The following is a 24,528-nucleotide window of genomic DNA, read 5'->3' on the forward strand; positions in this document are numbered from 1 at the left end:
TTGGTTTAGCTATTCACCTTTTGATTGGCTGTGTGTGGAACTCGAACATGACGCAGAAGTTGCAAGTGGACAATGGCAGTGCGGTAGAAAGCTTGAGGGACCTACCGAAGCTGTTCACCCTATCCATTTAGATAACTTTCAGAAATTTAGCAAATGGGCAGGATTCTAAATTGATTGCCAAGAGCTCCTGAAATTTTTAGAAGAAATTTTTAGATAGACGGCTACGTGTTTTATTATCTCAGTCTTGGCAGTAAAGAAAATTTTCAGTTCTTTATAGAAACAACCTCGCAAAAATTTCCAAATTTGCCTCAAAAACTTGGGAAAACTGCAAAGGTGTCGAAACAAAATGCCTAATTTTCTTGCAGCAATATCAACAATATCTCTGCAGCAAAATTTTATTGTCAGATTCTTGCTGGTAGAGCTCCTAATATTCATGAAAATCCAACTCGGAAAAACTTAACAAATGCTTGGACGCAATAGTATACACTCACATGAATAGTTTCTCATTCCTAGGCATTGCAACTGTCTGAGGTTACCTTGGTTTTCAACGAGTAACTGAGGTTGATAGTACCTGCAATGTTGTTGTGTGGCAGGGAAAGCGTGACACCTAGTTACAAGTTAGTGTAGAATTAATGCAACGCTTTGACGCGGCTCCTGTAGCCTAGCATATTGTTGTAAGTTAATAATACAATACGTTTTTGCAGGAAATTCATATACGCTGCCGTGGTTTTTCATTGTGAGGCTCACTGTTCCGTGCATTTCCTGAAGGGTCATAAACTGTTCGGGTTGTCAATAGGAGTTAGACTTCAGTCAGGAATGGGACCGTCATAATATGACTCGGGCACACGAGTAGTGAATTCGCGACTAAGGCAGCTACTTAAGAAAATTTTTTTGAACAATAATTCATAAGGGATACAATAAGGGATGGTAATCTACATGGCGGCTCAGTAAAAATGTTTTAAGGCGATCTCTGGGCCTCAGAATAGTGGTAAAAAGTAAGTGAAAATGTAACCAACGTAATGAAGACGGACCTACTAACCCGGCCACTGCAACTGTCAACTCAGTACAGCAATATAAAAAGCTACAAATGGAAAATCTTGTCAAAAGTTGTTTTGTCATGCACATTTCTCAACACAATCGTGGCGTTTGAAACGTGGCGTTCTCTGTTTAAGAAGGGCGCTGGCTCTGTTTTGTATACATCGCAGAGCATTTCCTTCCTATCGAATTATTCTTGATAACGCGTCATTCGGGGTGGAAAACAGCGCTTAATAATCAAACAGCCAATTAATTGAATCGAAAATTTTTATCTGACAGCATGAGTACATGAAGAAGTTTGAGTTTTTAGTAAATGGTCCACAATTTACCTCACCAAAATCTAAGCTCAATAACAGCAAACCAAATTAATGTCCACTCACGGAACTGCTCAGTTTCATAGATTTATTTTGATACTTCGTACTAATTGATGGTATCACTCAACGATTAAATTGAAATGTTTCAGAATGAATTGGTGGTTTGCTGTTTATTTATTAGTCCCTGTAGTTGTGTTTTGTAAAGACTACGAATTTACTTTCGAGGTTCCTGACAACAAAGAACAATGCTTCTACGAAGACATCGATCTCAATCAGGAAGTTGAAGTCGAATTTCAAGTTCTAGTTGGTGGTAAAAATGACATAGATATGGTGATTCATGGACCTGCTCAAACGTTAATTCAAACTTATAGACGCAAACAGCAAGAGACCTATAAATTCAAAACCGTTGATCGCGGACAGTATGTTTTCTGTTTCAACAACGAGTTTTCATCCTTTAGTCATAAGGTGGTGTATTTCTACCTGGGAATCGGAGAAGAAGAAACCTTGACGGAAGAAATGGCGGTCAAAGCTACAGCACTTACACAGGTAACATGTTCCTTATGCTAGCCAAGAAGCGATTACTGTGACTTTCCTTTACTCCGTCTACATATAGATTGCATGGATTGCTTCTGTCTTCGGTAACCTTATTCAATTGACATTTGTACAGCCAGGGGTCTCTATTACCACTAAGCACTGCCTAATTTATCACTCTTGGTACAAAGTTGTATGAGGAAAAAACGTTCGAAAAGCCAGAAATGCGTCAACCTTAAATGCGCTCAACTTGCCTAATGAGATGGCATTATTTAATTGCTCTCAAACAAAGTTTGTAGCAATTATATTAGTCATCGTGGTCTTTTTATGCGATTTTTCTCTTGACCGATTTATCGTCTGACCCATTTTACTTTTCGTCCTTAAAAACGGGATAAACAGGTAGCGCCCAGCGGTCTTTAAGTTCCATTAGAGGCCCTTAGCCGCGTTTAGTAGACCAAAAATGCTCAGCGTGATGGTTCGGGGAAGGCCGTAGTTTAAGGTTGAAAGGTCATTTTTAGGAGTTTTTGAGCCCAAAATGTTGCATTTTTTGTTTTTTCATCATTTTAAAATTTTTTTGTTGGACCAGTCTAAAATTGAGGCTGGTTAAAATTGATGAAGGTCTTTTGCAAGAATAACTACTTTTTATGACCTTTTTAAGAGCTATATGTTTTGGTAATCCATGCAAAAAAAAACGCAAACTTATATTAATTTTCACAATTTGTTTTCAAGCTTTTTGAAAATTTTTTTGTCATTTTCGAGTTTTTTCAGCCCTAGGTGTCAAGGAAACTCCTCTAGATTTGATAAAAGATTACTGCACAGTTTTGTCAGCACATAACCCTCAAGGTTGCGAAAAACCTCAAACGAACTGTCAGAGAAACCATTGGGAGCATCCGAAAATAGCTTATATTCATTGGAGAAAATTTATTTTACTGTGTGAACCAAAATAAGTGCAGTCTTTTTCCGGTTACAAGTCATTAAACTTCTTAGCACATTCTACAAAGATAAGTTTTGACCAAGAACAAAAAACTTCATTTTGGCAACTGATCTTTACTCAGGGTTCGTCACGTTCAATTAATTCTTTTTCAGTTTTTTTATTTAAATGGGTGTGGATTGGTTATAGAAATTGTATCTGTAAGTGTAATTTTGCCACTAATATTTGAAAAAAAATGAGGTTTTTCGAAAAGTTTTTGTCAAATTTGATGTCTCATGAGCATAAAGAAAATATGTTTTCATTAAATAATAAATAAATCTCAGTTGTGTTACCAGCGTGATTTGAAAAACAGAGTTGTGTTTCGGGCAAATTTAAAGCCGCAATTTAAAACAAATATTTATTTTTTCTATTTTCATCATTTCTGACAGTCTTTGCACTCTGCCTCTATTTGTGTGACTCTCAGACTTACTCTCTATTGCTCTCTCCCTCTCTTACACATAACACACAATTTACACACACTTATTCATACATAAACTCTGAAATTCGCACACACATACACACACACACACATAAAAACCCCTACACAGATGTTTTTTCAATTTTCTTTCTGGCAGATATTTTTGCTCATGTTTCGGGCAAATTTAAAGCCGCAATTGAAAACAAATATATATTTTCTCTATTTTCATCATTTCTGACAGTTTTTCCACTCTGCCTCTGTTTGTGTGAAACTTGAAAGGAACGAACTCTCTCAGACTTACTCTCTATTGCTCTCTCACTCTCTTACACATAACACACAATTTACATACACTTATTCATAGATAAACTCCGAAATTTGCGCGCACACACAAACACACACACAAATAAAAACCCCGACACAGATGTTTTTTCAATTTTCTTTCTGGCAAATATTTTTCCTCATGTTTCGCATCGTACATTTTGTCTCGTTTGATTTATCTCAGAACCCAGGTTTTGACTTTTCGAGGCAATTTTATCGTTGATCTTTAAACTGACTTCAAAATTTGATACAAACTTTTGCTGAGATTTTCAAAATTTTCTTTATTTTGATGTTTTATGAGCATAATGGGCCACTCCTGTTAATGAAAATCTTGCATGTGTAGTTTTAAAAAGCAGCTAGATTTAATAGACCGTTTTTTGGTCTTAAACATGTCTACGGCCGTTTTTGTAGAAAAAATTCTGTAATTCTTCTAATTTTTGAGATTTCTGACAGTATTTGCACTCTGCCTCTACTTGTGTCTAACATGTAAGGGAACGTTAAAAGCTGTCCTTTAAGGGTCCTTTAGTAGTAGTTAAGAGAAGAAGAAAATTGACTATCTTAACATTTTGCGTTTCAGCCTTTTCACTCTTCTGTTATTTTTAAAGAATTAGAAAGTTTAATTCTTTTTGTGAACAGAAGGAAGCAAAAATTTTTTATCTGACAAATTTTTAATATGTTTAAGAGCAACTACTTCGTGTTGAATTCTATTGGTGCGTTTGTTCAAATAAAATTATGGAGGAATTTGCACAGTGCGTGGGGTTATTGTTGCAAATTATAAGGCAGTCGTCAATATAGAGCAAAATTTTTTGGGGAATCTCTTCTAAAACCATGTAGTATGTGACAGTGATGATGTGACAATGACTATTAGCCGATGTGATAGTGACTAACAAACAATTGATTGTCCCATGGTAATATGACCTCTAATCTAATGAGAAAGCATCTAATGAATAGAGAAATAATGGGAAAATTGAAATTAGTTATCTCAATATTTAATGTTTAAATAAACGTTATTGTCGGAATTGAAATTCTTGCGGCTGTAAGACGATATAGTTCTTTTTATCTACACTGAGTTGAAGAGAACTGAAGAACAAGTCTTGAGATTAGTACTCGCGAGGTCTTTCAAAAGAAATTACAGAGTGAGAAATGGAGAAGAAACAATGATGATTCTTTGTGGCTACGAGATGCTTTTGTGATTGTTTCAGATAGAATCTTCGTGTGTTTCAATTCACGAGGCCTTGAATGCAGTGAAGGATTATCAGACGGACTACAGACTTAGAGAGTATAGGGGACGAACTCTGGCCGAGATACTGAATGAGCGGGTGCAATGGTGGTCTGTAGGTATGTCCCCCCCCCCCCCCCCCCCAATCCTAGCAGTATAACACTATCTCCACAGCATTATATCTTAATTACAATAAATGGTTACCATAAAGTGATGTTTAGATAGTGATATACTACTACTATGAACGAATTGGGTAGCTTTAGCCTACTATCAAAAAAAAAGAATTTAAGCCAACCAACTTGTCAAAACTGCACACCACTTGTAATGGCTGGATAAACCATGATTGTTCGACTAATAAGATTTGCAGATCAATCAAAATTAAGGTGTCGGCTAAAACTAATGTCGGACATTACTCCTAAAACTACTATAAATAATACCGTTTAAACTGTAAGTAATGGCTGTTTCTATTCTTATTGGCGATGCAAACTATTGGCCATAGAAATTACCTATTTTTATGCCAGTGAAATAAACTTATTCTAGAAAGGGAAATGAAGCTTCATCATTTCACTGTTTTTTTTAATAGCCGCCCTCATCTTCTCAGCCAGCTATTATAGCGCTCCTATTTTTTACAATTCAAAGAATTTGAATTGTATTGGGGCGCTGTCTTTTTTACGACTCGAAGACGAGTATTGGAGAAGTCCTTTTTTAATCAATTTTATTGGAGTGAATTTTGAAGCGGGAAATGAAACACGAGAGAACATTTGGAGCGATTTTGTTGCTGAACAAAATCAAGAGTGGAGCGAAAAGAGAGTGGTTTTTTGTTCATATCGCTGTTCTCTAGAGAGCGAGAAATTGAGGTGTGAAAAAAATTCTGTACGCGAGCGAAATTTTTTGTTCACGTGCGGCATTTTAAAGCAGTTTTTTAATTTCTTTTTGTTTAAGAGGTTTGGTTATGATTCTTGTTTAATTTTGGGATGGTTCTGGTAGTGGCTTGAGTGGTTTGAAGGTTTCTGGCAATTCATATGAATTTTATGCTAATTCGGATGCTAATATGAATTTTATGCTAATTTTATGCTGAAAGCTTAAATCATTTCACTGTTTTTTTATTAATAGCCGCCCTCATCTTCTCAGCCAGCTATTATAGCGCTCCTAATGTTTACAATTCAAAGAATTTGAATTGTATTGGGGCGCTGTCTTTTTTACCACTCGAAGAGGAGTATTGGAGAAGTCCTTTTTTTAATCAATTTTATTGGAGTGAATTTTGAAGCGCGAAATGAAACACGTGAAAACATTTGGAGTGATTTTGTTGCTGAACAAAATCAAGAGTGGAGCGAAAAGAGAGTGGTTTTTTGTTCATATCGCTGTTCTCTAGAGAGCGAGAAATTGAGGTGTGAAAAAAGTTCTGGAAGCGAGCGAAATTTTTTGTTCACGTGCGGCATTTTAAAGCACTTTTTTAAATTTCTTATCGTTTGAGGTTTGGTTATGATTCTTGTTTAATTTTGGGTTGGTTCTGGTAGTGGCTTGAGTGCTCTGAAGGTTTCTGGCAATTAATATGAATTTTATGCTAATTTGGATGCTAATATGAATTTTATGCTAATTTTATGCTGAAGGCCTAATCATTTCACTGTTTTTTTTATTAATAGCCACCCTCATCTTCTCAGCCAGCTATTATAGCGCTCCTAATGTTTACAATTCAAAGAATTTGAATTGTATTGGGGCGCTGTCTTTTTTACCACTCGAAGAGGAGTATTGGAGAAGTCCTTTTTTTAATCAATTTTATTGGAGTGAATTTTGAAGCGCAAAATGAAACACGTGAAAACATTTGGAGTGGTTTTGTTGCTGAACAAAATCAAGAGTGGAGCGAAAAGAGAGTGGTTTTTTGTTCATATCGCTGTTCTCTAGAGAGCGAGAAATTGAGGTGTGAAAAAAATTCTTGAAGCGAGCGAAATTTTTTGTTCACGTGCGGCATTTTAAAGCACTTTTTTAAATTTCTTATCGTTTGAGGTTTGGTTATGAATCTTATTTAATTTTGGGCTGGTTCTGGTAGTGGCTTGAGTGCTCTGAAGGTTTCTGGCAATTTATATGAATTTTATGCTAATTCGGATGCTAATATGAATTTTATGCTAATTTTATGCTGAAAGCTTAATCATTTCACTGTTTTTTTATTAATAGCCGCCCTCATCTTCTCAGCCAGCTATTATAGCGCTCCTAATGTTTACAATTCAAAGAATTTGAATTGTATTGGGGCGCTGTCTTTTTTACCACTCGAAGAAGAGTATTGGAGAAGTCCTTTTTTTAATCAATTTTATTGGAGTGAAATTTGAAGCGCGAAATGAAACACGTGAAAACATTTGGAGTGATTTTGTTGCTGAACGAAATCCAGAGTGGAGCGAAAAGAGAGTGGTTTTTTGTTCATATCGCTGTTCTCTAGAGAGCGAGAAATTGAGGTGTGAAAAAAATTCTGGAAGCGAGCGAAATTTTTTGTTCACGTGCGGCATTTTAAAGCAGTTTTTTAAATTTCTTTTCGTTTGAGGTTTGGTTATGATTCTTGTTTAATTTTGGGCTGGTTCTGGTAGTGGCTTGAGTGCTTTGAAGGTTTCTGGCAATTCATATGAATTTTATGCTAATTCGGATGCTAATATGAAATTTATGCTAATTTTATGCTGAAGGCCTAATCATTTCACTGTTTTTTTGATAATAGCCGCCCTAATCTTCTCAGCCAGCTATTATAGCGCTCCTAAATTTTACAATTCAAAGAATTTGATTTTTATTGGGGCTCTGTCTTTTTTAAGACTCGAAGACGAGTATTGGAGAAGTCCTTTTTTAATCAATTTTATTGGAGTGAATTTTGAAGCGGGAAATGAAACACTTGAAAACATTTGGAGTGATTTTGTTGCTGAACAAAATCAAGAGTGGAGCAAAAAGAGAGAGGTTTTTTGTTCATATCGCTGTTCTCTAGAGAGCGAGAAATTGAGGTGTGAAAAAAATTCTAAGCGAGCGAAATTATTTGTTTACGTGCGGCATTTTAAAGCAGTTTTTTAAATTTCTTTTCGTTTGAGGTTTGGTTATGATTTTTGTTTAATTTTGGGCTGGTTCTGGTAGTGGCATGAGTGCTTTGAAGGTTTCTGGCAATTCATATGAATTTTATGCTAATTCGGATGCTAATATGAATTTTATGCTAATTTTATGCTGAAAGCTTAATCAGTTAACTGTTTTTTTATTAATAACCGCCCTCATCTTCTCAGCCAGCTATTATAGCGCTCCTAATGTTTATAATTCAAAGAATTTGAATTGTATTGCGGCGCTGTCTTTTTTACCACTCGAAGAGGAGTATTGGAGAAGTCCTTTTTTTAATCAATTTTATTGGAGTGAATTTTGAAGCGGGAAATGAAACACGTGAAAATATTTGGAGTGATTTTGTTGCTGAACAAAATCAAGAGTGGAGCGAAAAGAGATTGGTTTTTTGTTCATATCGCTGTTCTCTAGAGAGCGAGAAATTGAGGTGTGAAAAAATTCTGTAAGCGAGCGAAATTTTTTGTTCACGTGCGGCATTTTAAAGCAGTTTTTTAAATTTCTTTTTGTTTAAGAGGTTTGGTTATGATTCTTGTTTAATTTTGGGTTGGTTCTGGTAGTGGCTTGAGTGGTTTGAAGGTTTCTGGCAATTCATATGAATTTTATTCTAATTCGGATGCTAATATAATTTTTATGCTAATTTTATGCTGAAAGCCTAATCATTTCACTGTTTTTTTTTATTAATAGCCGCCCTCATCTTCTCAGCCAGCTATTATAGTGATCCGAATTTTCACAATTCAAAGAATTTGAATTGTATTGGGGCGCTGTTTTACCACTCGAAGAGGAGTATTGGAGAAGTTCTTTTAATCAATTTTATTGGAGTGAATTTTGAAGCGGGAAATGAAACACGTGAAAACATTTGGAGTGATTTTGTTGCTGAACAAAATCAAGAGTAGAGCGAAAAGAGAGTGGTTTTTTGTTCATATCGTTGTTCTCTAGAGAGCGAGAAATTGATGTGTGAAAAAAATTCTGTAAGCGAGCGAACTTTTTTGTTCACGTGCGGCATTTTAAAGCAGTTTTTTTAATTTCCTTTTGTTTAAGAGGTTTGGTTATGATTTTTGTTTAATTTTGGGCTGGTTCTGGTAGTGGCATGAGTGCTTTGAAGGTTTCTGGCAATTCATATGAATTTTATGCTAATTCGGATGCTAATATGAATTTTATGCTAATTTTATGCTGAAAGCTTAATCATTTAACTGTTTTTTTATTAATAACCGCCCTCATCTTCTCAGCCAGCTATTATAGCGCTCCTAATGTTTACAATTCAAAGAATTTGAATTGTATTGCGGCGCTGTCTTTTTTACCACTCGAAGAGAAGTATTGGAGAAGTCCTTTTTTTAATCAATTTTATTGGAGTGAATTTTGAAGCGGGAAATGAAACACGTGAAAATATTTGGAGTGATTTTGTTGCTGAACAAAATCAAGAGTAGAGCGAAAAGAGAGTGTATTTTTGTTCATATCGTTCTTCTCTAGAGAGCGAGAAATTGATGTGTGAAAAAAATTCTGTAAGCGAGCGAACTTTTTTGTTCACGTGCGGCATTTTAAAGCAGTTTTTTTAATTTCTTTTTGTTTAAGAGGTTTGGTTATGATTCTTGTTTAATTTTGGGATGGTTCTGGTAGTGGCTTGAGTGGTTTGAAGGTTTCTGGCAATTCATATGAATTTTATGCTAATTCGGATGCTAATATGAATTTTATGCTGAAAGCCTAATCTTTTCACTGTTTTTTTTAATAGCCGCCCTCATCTTCTCAGCCAGCTATTATAGCGCTCCTAATTCTTAAAATTCAAAGAATTTGAATTGTATTGTGGCGCTGTCTTTTTTACTACTCGAAGAGGAGTATTGGAGAAGTCCTTTTTTTAATCACTTTTTTTTGGAGTGAATTTTGAAGCGGGAAATGAAACACGTGAAGACATTTGGAGTAATTTTGTTGCTGATCAAAATCAAGAGTGGAGCGAAAAGAGAGTGGTTTTTTTTTCATATCGCTGTTCTCTAGAGAGCGAAAAATCGAGGTGTGAAAAAAATTCTGTAAGCGAGCGAAATTGTTTGTTCACTTGCGGCATTTTAAAGCAGTTTTTTTAATTTCTTTTTGTTTAAGAGGTTTGGTTATGATCCTTGTTTAATTTTGGGCTGGTTCTGGCAGTGGCTTGAGTGGTTTGAAGGTTTCTGGCAATTCATATGAATTTTATGCTAATTCGGATACTAATATGAATTTTATGCTAATTTTATGCTGAAAGCTTAATCTTTTCACTGTTTTTTTATCAATAGCCGCCCTCATCTTCTCAGCCAGCTATTATAGCCCTCCTATTTTTTACAATTCAAAGAATTTGAATTGTATTGGGGCGCTGACTTTTCTACGACTCGAAGAGGAGTATTGGAGAAGTCCTTTTTTTAATCAGTTTTATTGGAGTGAATTTTGAAGCGGGAAATGAAACACGTGAAAACATTTGGAGTGATTTTGTTCTGAACAAAATCAAGAGTGGAGCGAAAAGAGAGTGGTTTTATTTTCATATCGCTGTGCTCTAGAGAGCAAGAAATTGAGGTGTAAAAAAATTCTGTAAGCGAGCGAAATTTTTTGTTCACGTGCGGCATTTTAAAGCAGTTTTTTTAATTTCTTTTTGTTTAAGAGGTTTGGTTATGATTCTTGTTTAATTTTGGGCTGGTTCTGGTAGTGGCTTGAGTGGTTTGAAGGTTTCTGGCAATTCATATGAATTTTATGCTAATTCGGATGCTAATATGAATTTTATGCTAATTTTATGCTGAAAGCTTAAATCATTTCACTGTTTTTTTATTAATAGCCGCCCTCATCTTCTCAGCCAGCTATTATAGCGCTCCTAATTTTTACAATTCAAAGAATTTGAATTGTGTTGGGGCGCTGTCTTTTTTACGACTCGAAGAGAAGTATTGGAGAAGTCCTTTTTGTAATCAATTTTTGGAGTGAATTTTGAAGCGGGAAATGAAACACGTGAAAACATTTGGAGCGATTTTGTTGCTGAACAAAATCAAGAGTGGAGCGAAAAGAGAGTGGTTTTTTGTTCATATCGCTGTTCTCTAGAGAGCTAGAAATTGAGGTGTGAAAAAAATTCTGTAAGCGAGCGAAATTTTTTGTTCACGTGCGGCATTTTAAAGCAGTTTTTTAATTTCTTTTCGTTTAAGAGGTTTGGTTATGATTCTTGTTTAATTTTGGGCTGGTTCTGGTAGTGGCTTGAATGGTTTGAAGGTTTCTGGCAATTCATATGAATTTTATGCTAATTCGGATGCTAATATGAATTTTATGCTAATTTTATGCTGAAAGCTTAAATCATTTCACTGTTTTTTTATTAATAGCCGCCCTCATCTTCTCAGCCAGCTATTATAGCGCTCCTAATTTTTACAATTCAAAGAATTTGAATTGTGTTGGGGCGCTGTCTTTTTTACGACTCGAAGAGAAGTATTAGAGAAGTCCTTTTTGTAATCAATTTTTGGAGTGAATTTTGAAGCGGGAAATGAAACACGTGAAGACATTTGGAGTTTTTTTGCTGCTGAACAAAATCAAGAGTGGAGCGAAAAGAGAGTGGTTTTTTGTTCATATCACTGTTCTCTAGAGAGCGAAAAATTGAGGTGTGAAAAAAATTCTGTAAGCGAGCGAAATTTTTTGTTCACTTGCGGCATTTTAAAGCAGTTTTTTTAATTTATTTTTGTTTAAGAGGTTTGGTTATGATTCTTGTTTATTTTTGGGCTGGTTCTGGCAGTGGCTCGAGTGGTTTGAAGGTTTCTGGCAATTCATATGAATTTTATGCTAATTCGGATACTAATATGAATTTTATGCTAATTTTATGCTGAAAGCTTAAATCATTTCACTGTTTTTTTTTATTAATAGCCGCCCTCATCTTCTCAGCCAGCTATGATAGCCCTCCTAATTTTTACAATTCAGAGAATTTGAATTGTATTGGGGCGCTGTCTTTTCTACGACTCGAAGAGGAGTATTGGAGAAGTCCTTTTTTTAATCAGTTTTATTGGAGTGAATTTTGAAGCGGGAAATGAAACACGTGAAAACATTTGGAGTGATTTTGTTCTGAACAAAATCAAGAGTGGAGCGAAAAGAGAGTGGTTTTTTGTTCATATCGCTGTTCTCTAGAGAGCGAAAAATTGAGGTGTGAAAAAAATTCTGTAAGCGAGCGAAATTGTTTGTTCACTTGCGGCATTTTAAAGCAGTTTTTTTAATTTCTTTTTGTTTAAGAGGTTTGGTTATGATCCTTGTTTAATTTTGGGCTGGTTCTGGCAGTGGCTTGAGTGGTTTGAAGGTTTCTGGCAATTCATATGAATTTTATGCTAATTCGGATACTAATATGAATTTTATGCTGAAAGCTTAATCTTTTCACTGTTTTTTTTATCAATAGCCGCCCTCATCTTCTCAGCCAGCTATTATAGCCCTCCTAATTTTTACAATTCAAAGAATTTGAATTGTATTTGGGCGCTGACTTTTCTACGACTCGAAGAGGAGTATTGGAGAAGTCCTTTTTTTAATCAGTTTTATTGGAGTGAATTTTGAAGCGGGAAATGAAACACGTGAAAACATTTGGAGTGATTTTGTTCTGAACAAAATCAAGAGTGGAGCGAAAAGAGAGTGGTTTTATTTTCATATCGCTGTGCTCTAGAGAGCAAGAAATTGAGGTGTAAAAAAATTGTTTAAGCGAGCGAAATTTTTTGTTCACGTGCGGCATTTTAAAGCAGTTTTTTTAATTTCTTTTTGTTTAAGAGGTTTGGTTATGATTCTTGTTTAATTTTGGGCTGGTTCTGGTAGTGGCTTGAGTGGTTTGAAGGTTTCTGGCAATTCGTATGAATTTTATGCTAATTCGGATGCTAATATGAATTTTATGCTAATTTTATGCTGAAAGCTTAAATCATTTCACTGTTTTTTTTTATTAATAGCCGCCCTCATCTTCTCAGCCAGCTATTATAGCGCTCCTAATTTTTACAATTCAAAGAATTTGAATTGTGTTGGGGCGCTGTCTTTTTTACGACTCGAAGAGGAGTATTGGAGAAGTCCTTTTTGTAATCAATTTTTGGAGTGAATTTTGAAGCGGGAAATGAAACACGTGAAAACATTTGGAGCGATTTTGTTGCTGAACAAAATCAAGAGTGGAGCGAAAAGAGAGTGGTTTATTGTTCATATCGCTGTTCTCTAGAGAGCGAGAAATTGAGGTGTAAAAAAAATTCTGTAAGCGAGCGAAATTTTTTGTTCACGTGCGGCATTTCAAAGTAGTTCTTTAATTTCTTTTTGTTTAAGAGCTTTGGTTATGATTCTTGTTTAATTTTGGGCTGGTTCTGGTAGTGGCTTGAATGGTTTGAAGGTTTCTGGCAATTCATATAAATTTTATGCTAATTCGGATGCTAATATGAATTTTATGCTAATTTTATGCTGAAAGCTTAAATCATTTCACTGTTTTTTTATTAATAGCCGCCCTCATCTTCTCAGCCAGCTATTATAGCGCTCCTAATTTTTACAATTCAAAGAATTTGAATTGTGTTGGGGCGCTGTCTTTTTTACGACTCGAAGAGGAGTATTGGAGAAGTCCTTTTTGTAATCAATTTTTGGAGTGAATTTTGAAGCGGGAAATGAAACACGTGAAAACATTTGGAGCGATTTTGTTGCTGAACAAAATCAAGAGTGGAGCGAAAAGAGAGTGGTTTTTTGTTCATATCGCTGTTCTCTAGAGAGCGAGAAATTGAGGTGTGAAAAAAATTCTGTAAGCGAGCGAAATTTTTTGTTCACGTGCGGCATTTTAAAGCAGTTTTTTAATTTCTTTTTGTTTAAGAGGTTTGGTTATGATTCTTGTTTAATTTTGGGCTGGTTCTGGTAGTGGCTTGAATGGTTTGAAGGTTTCTGGCAATTCATATGAATTTTATGCTAATTCGGATGCTAATATGAATTTTATGCTGAAAGCCTAATCTTTTCACTGTTTTTTTTATCAATAGCCGCCCTCATCTTCTCAGCCAGCTATTATAGCCCTCCTAATTTTTGCAATTCAAAGAATTGGAATTGTATAGGGGCGCTGTCTTTTTTACGACTCGAAGAGGAGTATTGGAGAAGTCCTTTTTTTAATCAGTTTTATTGGAGTGAATTTTGAAGCGGGAAATGAAACACGTGAAAACATTTGGAGTGATTTTGTTCTGAACAAAATCAAGAGTGGAGCGAAAAGAGAGTGGTTTTTTTGTTCATATCGCTGTGCTCTAATGCGAGAAATTGAGGTGTGAAAAAAATTCTGTAAGCGAGCGAAATTTTTTCACGTGCGGCATTTTAAAGCAGTTTTTTTAATTTCTTTTTGTTTAAGAGGTTTGGTTATGATTCTTGTTTAATTTTGGGCTGGTTCTGGTAGTTGTTTTGAGTGGTTTGAAGGTTTCTGGCAATTCATATGAATTTTATTCTAATTCGGATGCTAATATGAATTTTGTGCTAATATTATGCTGAAAGCTTAATCTTTTCACTGTTTTTTTTATCAATAGCCGCCCTCATCTTCTCAGCCAGCTATTATAGCCCTCCTAATTTTTGCAATTCAAAGAATTGGAATTGTATAGGGGCGCTGTCTTTTTTACGACTCGAAGAGGAGTATTGGAGAAGTCCTTTTTTTAATCAGTTTTATTGGAGTGAATTTTGAAGCGGGAAATGAAACACGTGAAAACATTTGGAGTGATTTTGTTCTGAACAAAATCAAGAGTGGAGCGAAAAGAGAGTGGTTTTTTTGTTCATATCGCTGTGCTCTAATGCGAGAAATTGAGGTGTGAAAAAAATTCTGTAAGCGAGCGAAATTTTTTCACGTGCGGCATTTTAAAGCAGTTTTTTTAATTTCTTTTTGTTTAAGAGGTTTGGTTATGATTCTTGTTTAATTTTGGGCTGGTTCTGGTAGTGGTTTGAGTGGTTTGAAGGTTTCTGGCAATTCATATGAATTTCATGCTAATTCGGATGCTAATATGAATTTTATGCTAATTTTATGCTGAAAGCTTAAATCATTTCACTGTTTTTTTATGAATAGCCGCCCTCATCTTCTCAGCCGGCTATTATAGCCCTCCTAATTTTTACAATTCAAAGAATTTGAATTGTATTGGGACGCTGTCTTTTTTACGACTCGAAGAGGAGTATTGGAGAAGTCCTTTTTGTAATCAATTTTCGGAGTGAATTTTGAAGCGGGAAATGAAACACGTGAAAACATTTGGAGTGATTTTGTTGCTGAACAAAATCAAGAGTGGAGCGTAAAGAGTGGTTTTTTGTTCATATCGCTGTGCTCTAGAGCGAGAAATTGAGGTGTGAAAAAAATTCTGTAAGCGAGCGAAATTTTTTGTTCACGTGCGGCATTTTAAAGCAGTTTTTTTAATTTCTTTTTGTTTAAGAGGTTTGGTTATGATTCTTGTTTAATTTTGGGCTGGTTCTGGTAGTGGTTTGAGTGGTTTGAAGGTTTCTGGCAATTCATATGAATTTCATGCTAATTCGGATGCTAATATGAATTTTATGCTAATTTTATGCTGAAAGCTTAAATCATTTCACTGTTTTTTTTTTTGAATAGCCGCCCTCATCTTCTCAGCCGGCTATTATAGCGCTCCTAGTTTTTACAATACAAAGAATTTCAATTGTATTGGGACGCTGTCTTTTTTACGACTCGAAGAGGAGTTTTCGAGAAGTCCTTTTTTTAATCAATTTTTGGAGTGAATTTTGAAGCGGGAAATGAAATACGTGAAAACATTTGGAGTGATTTTGTTGCTGAACAAAATCAAGAGTGGAGCGAAAAGAGAGTGGTTTTTTGTTCATATCGCTGTTCTCTAGAGAGCGAGAAATTGAGGTGTGAAAAAAACTCTGTAAGAGAGCGAAATTTTTGTTCACGTGCGGCATTTTAAATAAGTGTTTTTAATTTCTTTTTGTTTAAGAGGTTTGGTTATGATTCTTTTTAAATTTTGGGCTGGTTCTGGTAGTTGTTTGAGTGGTTTGAAGAATTCTGGCAATTCATATGAAGTTCATGCTAATTCGGATGCTAATATGAATTTTATGCTAATTTTATGCTGAAAGCTTAAATCATTTCACTGTTTTTTTTTTGAATAGCCGCCCTCATCTTCTCAGCCGGCTATTATAGCGCTCCTAGTTTTTACAATACAAAGAATTTCAATTGTATTGGGACGCTGTCTTTTTTACGACTCGAAGAGGAGTTTTCGAGAAGTCCTTTTTTTAATCAATTTTTGGAGTGAATTTTGAAGCGGGAAATGAAACACGTGAAAACATTTGGAGTGATTTTGTTGCTGAACAAAATCAAGAGTGGAGCGAAAAGAGAGTGGTTTTTTGTTCATATCGCTGTTCTCTAGAGAGTGAGAAATTGAGGTGTGAAAAAAACTCTGTAAGAGAGCGAAATTTTTGTTCACGTGCGGCATTTTAAATAAGTGTTTTTAATTTCTTTTTGTTTAAGAGGTTTGGTTATGATTCTTTTTTAATTTTGGGCTGGTTCTGGTAGTTGTTTGAGTGGTTTGAAGAATTCTGGCAATTCATATGAATTTCATGCTAATTCGGATGCTAATATGAATTTTATGCTAATTTTAAGCTGAAAGCTTAAATCATTTCACTGTTTTTTTATGAATAGCCGCCCTCATCTTCTCAGCCGGCTATTATAGCGCTCCTAATTTTTACAATTCAAAGAATTTGAATTGTATTGGGACGCTGTCTTTTTTACGACTCGAAGAGGAGTATTGGAGAAGTCCTTTTTGTAATCGATTTTCGGAGTGAATTTTGAAGCGGGAAATGAAACACGTGAAAACATTTGGAGTCATTTTGTTGCTGAACAAAATCAAGAGTGGAGCGTAAAGAGAGTTGTTTTTTGTTCATATCGCTGTGCTCTAGAGCGAGAAATTGAGGTGTGAAAAAAATTCTGTAAGCGAGCGAAATTTTTTCACGTGCGGCATTTTAAAGCAGTTTTTTTAATTTCTTTTTGTTTAAGAGGTTTGGTTATGACTCTTTTTTAATTTTGGGCTGGTTCTGGTAGTTGTTCGGGTGGTTTGAAGGTTTCTGGCAATTCATATGAATTTCATGCTAATTCGGATGCTAATATGAATTTTATGCTATTTTTATGCTGAAAGCTTAAATCATTTCACTGTATTTTATTAATAGCCGCCCTCATCTTCTGAGCCGGCTGTTATAGCGCTCCTAATTTTTACAATTCAAAAAATTTGAATTGTATTGGGACGCTGTCTTTTTTACGACTCGAAGAGGAGTATTGGAGAAGTCCTTTTTGTAATCAATTTTCGGAGTGAATTTTGAAGCGGGAAATGAAACACGTGAAAACATTTGGAGTGATTTTGTTGCTGAACAAAATCAAGAGTGGAGCGTAAAGAGAGTGGTTTTTTGTTCATATCGCTGTGCTCTAGAGCGAGAAATTGAGGTGTGACAAAAATTCTGTAAGCGAGCGAAATTTTTTGTTCACGTGCGGCATTTTAAACCAGTTTTTTAATTTCTTCTTGTTTAAGAGGTTTGGTTATGATTCTTGTTTAATTTTGGGCTGGTTCTGATAGTGGTTTGAGTGGTTTGAAGGTTTCTGGCAATTCATATGAATTTTATTCTAATTCGGATGCTAATATGAATTTTATGCTAATTTATGCTGAAAGCTTAAATCATTTCACTGTTTTTTTATGAATAGCCGCCCTCATCTTCTCAGCCGGCTATTATAGCGCTCCTAATTTTTACAATTCAAAGAATTTGAGTTGTATTGGGACGCTGTCTTTTTTACGACTCGAAGAGGAGTATTCGAGAAGTCCTTTTTTTAATCAATTTTTGGAGTGAATTTTGAAGCGGGAAATGAAACACGTGAAAACATTTGGAGTGATTTTGTTGCTGAACAAAATCAAGAGTGGAGCGAAAAGAGAGTGGTTATTTGTTCATATCGCTGTTCTCTAGAGAGCGAGAAATTGAGGTGTGAAAAAAATTCTGTAAGCGAGCGAAATTTTTGTTCACGTGCGGCATTTTAAATCAGTGATTTTAATTTCTTTTTGTTTAAGAGGTTTGGTTATGATTCTTTTTTAATTTTGGGCTGGTTCTGGTAGTGGCTTGAGTGGTTTGAAGGTTTCTGGCAATTCATATGAATTTTATGCTAATTCGGAGGTTTTTCATTTATTTTGCTGATTTTCGGGGTAATTTTTGTGTTTTTTGACGATTGTTTTGTTTTACTGGCTCAAATAGGTATTAAAGAAGACCCCTTGTACTTGAGCAAATTTTAGATAACAATTGGTTACAGTTTCGTGGATATGAATCTTTTTTTTGTTGAGAAATATGACACAAAATGGCGAAAATTGGAACTCTTTCTTAATTTTTTGCAGTTTTTCGTTTTTTTTTTCTGTTTTTTAGACCAGTTTCCTAGCCTATTATGACTTGCCTATTGTTTTGCGAGCATCTGGATGCCCTATTGGCTGGAAGGAATTTTTCTTTGGATTTAGATATTTTTATAACATTAAAAAATTTAGTGACTTTTCCCAGGTTTTTAGGGCAAGTTGTTTTTAAGTGCTTTTTTTTCATAATTTGGCCTCAAGTACTTTTAAAAATTCTCATAAGTGGTTATAGTAAGTACCAGTTGTTTTGGTAAACTAATTTTGGCAGAGATAGCTATTTTGGGGATCTCAATTTATAACAAAATTCGATCAGATTTTTTAATCATATTTATACAGATTTGATTTTCTTGTTTTTACTTTTTTGTTTTATGGTTTAGTTTCAAGATAATCATAAGTTAGTGGAGGCACGTTTTGTCTGATGAGTAGTTGGATGGAGTTAAATGGATTTCCACGTCGAGTCGTTTCCGGAATTCTTCCGGTTATATATTTTTTATCTGTTCACACATTTTCATGATTTTTGAAGTCAAATTGGTTTAATGATTTTGGTCACGCCGAAACCGGAAAAGGAGCGAAAAAGCGAGTGGTTTTGCGGCGTGAATGTTTTTTATTCTAATTTTAAAGTAGAGTGAGAAAACGGTGTTTGAACATAATTTCGCGTTCTCGCTAGTGGTTTTTTGTTCACATGCGGCAATTTCACTTTGATTTTTAATTATTTATTTTTTTGGATTGAATTTTTTTCTTAATGGTTTTTCCAATCCATTCATAGTCCCTTCTAGGTCTAGTTTTCTGTTTAGTCAATGAAAATTTTTGAATTGTACGTCAGGACTTGTCCTGCTGTGTTTTTTTACTTCGTCGAAAAAAATGTTTCGGTTTACCTCATTTTGCCGCTTTTTCAACATTTTGCGTGAAATCTTTTTGACTTCTGTAGGCTAGTTGCTCACGTTTCTCATTCTGCTAAGAGGGATTTTGAACATCAGTTGCTTAGCAAAGGAATTCAAAATGAACAGAGTCAGTATTAATAATTGAAGTCAGAAATAGAAACGGGATAAACCCATGAAGCACAATTTTAGATGCCCGCTATTCGAACGTCGTTCCGATAAGTCTTAGTTACCATCTCTGATGCTTATTGGTTTTGATAATAGCCCCTGTAGCCTCTCTGTAAGAAACAGAAGTATGTTCAACTAAGAAATGCCATCAAAATAAATCGGACTTAAAAATTGTGTTTGTACAAAAATCTTTTTTTTTTCAACATCTATTCTTTCAACCTCAATCATGCTTATTGGAATCAGCGGCGGCTATTTGCCGGCAATCTGCCGGGTATTTTTTTCAATGTTGATGAAAATCATGCCTCCAATGATCAAAGTCAGTCAGTTTCTCTGGGACAACCCCAATTGTATGCCAGTAAAATTTGTCAGTCTATTGCTCAGAATGATCACTCCAATCGGTTTCCTTAGTTCATGTGGTAAGTTTGGGACCTGGTTAACAAACAGGCAATCAACTACTTGAGTGCAATCGAGTAATTTTCACATCGTTGTTGACTGTTACTTAAAATTATATATTGTTATTTGTAGACTGGTACCTAAATGGTAGTATTATATTAACTAATATCTACTTATTGTTTTGCTGTATTGCTAATTTTTTTTTTTTGTAGTTTGGCATTGGTTAATTTCCCAGGTTAATTATAATTGCATTGGGTTGAATGGAATTGAGTAAATTTTCATGACACCCAACGAAATAGTGAACTTCAGTATTCCAAAGTAATCTGTTCGCCATTAGTTGTGATTTTTGTATGAGTTTAATGAATTGAAATGTTGATAAAGTTTCCGAGTAGGCTTCTAGTTCATTCGTCGTAAACGATTAGCTAAAACAGAAGTATAATTTTCACTGATTGTGCTTGTTTAGGAGAATGTCTAGCTCTATTGGTGCTCTCTCTAAGCCAAGTGCTGCTAGTTCGATCTTTCTTCCGAGGAAAACCCAACCGAAAACCACCCAGGTTCTAAAAAATCATTGCCACTCAACCGTCTGATATCTCCTTCCACTACAAACGTACAATGCAGCACCATTTACCAAGAATGAAAGCCTGAAAGCTGACACCACTAAGAGAACAAGTTATCACTAAATGTTCTTCATCATCTAGGGTCACATAGACGCGCCTTAGAACAATGAAAGCTGTGAAATGAATGTTCGGATCTGTTATGCCCGCATCCCCCTCAACCCCCCCCCCCCCCCCCCACATCCCCTCCATCATGATCTCTATGGCAAATAATTGTCAAATAGTTTTTTTATACCAGCGGAAATTTTAAATTTTTCATGCATATTTTAGAAGTTCAATATTGACAATGGCCTTGATTACAACATTCTGTTAAATCAAACAGTTGTTATTGAGTTTGCACATTGAATTCATCTGGCGTTTGGGGATTTTTCTGTCCTTTTGGTTGTTCTTGTGATACATTTAGCCCCTAATCGGGTTTTAAGATTCAATTTACAAAACAAATGGGATCATTAACGGCAACGGCACTCAGGAAACAGAATAGATCCGAAATTTATTACGTATTTAACCTGCGAAACAAGCAATCATAACTAATATTATGATTAATGGACGTACTAATGGTTCAAAATTGCAATCCAAGTGCTGAGTTTGCAATTAATTCGGTTTTGGTACTTGCATCAATTTTTCAAGCTTCGGGAATCGTCGAGCTCTCTTTATTTAGTATTCACTGTCGCTTTTGTGGAAGCTCTCAATATTAATTTAAAGGCTGTTTTTATTATACCTATCAAGCCTGTCCCCGCATTTACAGCTGTGCGGGACTTCCGTATTTTCGGTAATTTGGTGGAGAGCCGTTGAAATGACGCTCATGTAAATTTAAAAATTTGATAGTAAGAATTTTTCAACTTAATTGTGAAAGGATTTATCGCGTCATGCGTGCTTGTGATTTATCAAATCGGTTTGGCAAAAAACCTCGAGTCGCCGCGCGACTTTTGGTTACTGTCAAAACATCTCAATAACCTAAACATTGTTACATGTCAGCTGGATCTTTCCTTTAATGCCCAACCCCCCCCCCCCTCCCTCCCTCCCTCCCTCCCTCCCTCCCACCACCAAGCATTAAATCACTCAAACGCAAGCATCAAGGTACAGAAAATTGATTTTCTTCGTTAATTTTACGTCATTATGAGTTAGATTATAATGTGAAATACAACCACTGAGATGAAGAAGGGCATTATTCGGAAAGATCTGTCGTTGACAAGTTAGTGTATGCCGTTTAAGATTTCTTGGTTTTTAAACTTGAGTTCTTTATTCCGTTAATTATAACTGCTAATTACTGATAATTATCTTCCGCATTTGATATCAGGTCGCTCTTACATTTCAAATTTATTTAGAGCGTTCGTTCATTGCAATAAATATTGTTATATTGGCTTTACCAGTAAAGCGTTTTATGTACAAATATTCTGCTAAAATTTAAAATTTATTGTATAGAATGTGTTTATTATTCATGGTTTTTCTCAAAACAAATTGACGTTGTACGAGTTTATTTTTTTCTCAGCTCAGAGAATATGGGTTATAGCGGCTGATTTGATAGACGCGTGACCTGTAGAGCTTTAAAGCGCTGGAAATAATTTTATTTAAAATGAAATGATTATTTTGGAAAAGTCAGGATTTGTTTTCAAATTTTGATACCATTATTGTGCTCTTTTATCAATAAAGCTGAATTCTGTGTTCATCGCACTTTAATTCGATAAGCAACAGAATAAGTCCAAAATTAATTCAAGGATTGCTAAGTTTGGTTCAAAGTTGTGTTCCATGCTTGACATCTAACATGACGCTTTGGGTTAACATGACTATTTAGTTAACTGAAAAAGCAAAAAAAGTTTACTTTTGCCCAGTGAAATGAAACTTGATACACCTTGCCAAGACATGCAAGATCCTGACAGTCTTGACAAAACATGGATTATCTTACAAAGATCTTGATAGGACAAAAATTCTTGGTACATCTTGGTAAGATCCTGCCATGATCTTATCAAGCTGTATCAAGAAAATTGCTTGATTAGTTCTACAAAAATGATCAGAGCTTAGTTTAACACAACAAAACTAGCTTGCGCATATCGTTTTTTCTCCCCAACAAGGTAAGAAAATCTTGATTAAACACCATTGAATCGTGTTCACTGCTAATTTATGGCATGCATTAATATTCCAAGTTCAACTCAATATACTAAACGATTTGCAGAATCAACTGCGAAAGCTTGCGCAAGCTAAACAACTCAAAATTGACATTTTTATTGCAGTCTTCAAAATCGAGCGTATCTCGAATTTATCATTCTGGCTTAGCCACGAATGAGTGTGATAGAGACAGCTGTTGCGGACTGATAAAATGCAACGGATAAATCGAAAGCTGACAACTTTGGTTGTCGGCAAGCAGTGCTGTTTGCTTCAGCGTCGTTTGAAATCTCAGAGAAGCCTACAAAAGACTCAAGAGTTACGGGAATAAAATTAACCACTATATCACTGCTTCTTTTGCGTGTTGCTCATGTAAATTTTTGGGGTCTAGGAAATAAATCCCCGCGGAAAAAAAACCCACTTAACTTTAGATGGGACTTAACTTGTGATAGTTTCATATCAAGTCACACGGACCGCTGAGTCATGGTCAAACGCGCTAAATGCGCAGTTCTTTAATATTAAAGTGGGGGTTTATTTCCGTGAGGGTTTATTTCCTATCTAAAATGAAGGGGGGGGGGTTCTCTCTTGCTTTCTTGTACAGTAACTCAGGGGCGATATTTTTAGAGCTGATCCAAACTGATTTGGCTGAAGATGAAAGTCAAAATGATCGAAGTTGGAGCTTCAGAAAGCCAGGTTATCGCTGATAAGTGTTGAAGCAGAGTGCTGAAAAATCTATCCCGTAAAGTTAGTTGTTTTGTGCTGCGAAAACTCTTAAGGCTTCTATAACCCCTTGAAATGTGAATAACTTCTGTTAAGATAATAGCTTGCATGAAGCCTAAGCATTGAAGTTCAGCCCACATAGGTGTCTTTTTCATGGTCAAGAGCTGTTCTTTTTCCAAGTCCCGTTTTCTTCTTTGGTGAGCAAGCGTGATTCTTGAATATTTTGGGTGAAATGGCTGCAAAGAGTCGAGAATTGTTCTACAGGTTGTCAAAACTTTAAATCCTATTTAACTGTCAAAATTATAATTCTCTCTTAGGAAGAGGAATTTTATCTTAGGAAGCATTTTAGAAGCTCGAAGACAGTAGTGAGATATGCCAAGGGCACGTTGAGGATTATCAACATAAGTTAAATTTGGCAATTCTTCAATTTTGACAAGCCGCTTTTGCAGACGCAAGGCTATAAAATTAGGGTTACAAATTGGAACTCCTGTTTTGTGAGCCCCCATTTGTTATTCCACTATGCTGCTGTCAACTGTGTCCAATTTTGACGTTGACCGTAGCTCGTATTATCTTTTTGGAGTTCTGTTCCGCATTATTGTCCAAAAAAATCAGAATTTCGGTCTCTTCTTTTCCTGAAATAACTGCGTCATCGATGTACCAAGAGTGCTTTTCCAAGCTGGAGAGTTCTCGCTCGATAGCCTGTAAGTTGCCAGTGTTATAGAACCGCAGACGTCAACATAGGAGATCCACTTGTTGCGCGCCTGATTAGCTCTAAGCACACGGTTGGTAAAATATAGTTGACTGTAGGCAATAAAAAAGTTGAAAATGGGTCTACACTGAGCTTTAGGCTCGTAGCTGTAATCAATATGTTGCTTTTCCTTGATTTGCAGATTGCTACCATTTTCAGACCTTCTTAGTTTTTCATACGTCATTTTCGTATCGTGAAATTTTTTCGAGCGTCAAATTCTTTAATAGCTATAAGATGCCCTGCAGAAATGACGTCCGACAATTTGTGCAGTAAACCTCTCTATGTGAAGCCGATACTTAGGTCACATTATTGATGGCACTGAAACCCTAAATTTGGCAACCGGAGGGCCTTTTCGCTTATGAAAAGCTTCGCAGCTGTGATCCTGTGGTTTCGTTTGTCTCAGAGCTTTTTGTCGGGCTCTACCTCTGATTAATGATGGTTTTGTGACCCTTTCTTGCTTTCAGTTGCTGCTTCATCCAATGATAGTATTTGAGCATAATTTTCTCTAGCATAACCTTGCTCGAATCTATTCCTCATCATTTTCTCCTTTTGTTGCTTGGTCTTTCCACCTCTTATTGATGCCCTCAGACGACAGTGCTAATAGCGATAAATTTGCGGATTTTTTCGGATGGGAAATACACTCCCCTAGTCGAGACAGGATGTTAATCTTGCAAAATACTGTTTATCTTGCAAGAGGTTGTT

At 35.6% G+C, this 24,528-nt stretch overlaps 1 protein-coding gene across 1 annotated transcript; it reads left to right on the plus strand.

Moving 5' to 3' along the window:
- Nucleotides 1-1,524: 1,524 nt before the first annotated feature.
- On the plus strand, nt 1,525-20,443 carry LOC142343892 (transmembrane emp24 domain-containing protein 3-like). Its single transcript, XM_075395271.1, has 3 exons — nt 1,525-1,895; nt 4,789-4,924; nt 20,108-20,443. Exons 1-3 carry the CDS (start codon nt 1,677-1,679, stop codon nt 20,203-20,205), a joined length of 453 nt encoding a protein of 150 aa, XP_075251386.1. The 5' UTR covers nt 1,525-1,676; the 3' UTR covers nt 20,206-20,443.
- Nucleotides 20,444-24,528: the final 4,085 nt, after the last annotated feature.

The sequence above is a fragment of the Convolutriloba macropyga genome, chromosome 8 (assembly GCF_964194025.1).
Source record: "Convolutriloba macropyga chromosome 8, txConMacr16.3, whole genome shotgun sequence".
Classification (NCBI taxonomy): domain Eukaryota; kingdom Metazoa; phylum Xenacoelomorpha; order Acoela; family Convolutidae; genus Convolutriloba; species Convolutriloba macropyga.

What these genes read in the sequence shown, in the direction of transcription:
- LOC142343892 (XM_075395271.1), top strand. Translation starts at nt 1,677, where the DNA reads ATGGTGATTCATGGACCTGCTCAAACGTTAATTCAAACTTATAGACGC. An exon ending in AAGCTACAGCACTTACACAG is followed by an intron (nt 1,896 to 4,788) that starts GTAACATGTTCC and finishes TGATTGTTTCAG; the next exon opens with ATAGAATCTTCGTGTGTTTC. An exon ending in GGTGCAATGGTGGTCTGTAG is followed by an intron (nt 4,925 to 20,107) that starts GTATGTCCCCCC and finishes GTGCTTGTTTAG; the next exon opens with GAGAATGTCTAGCTCTATTG.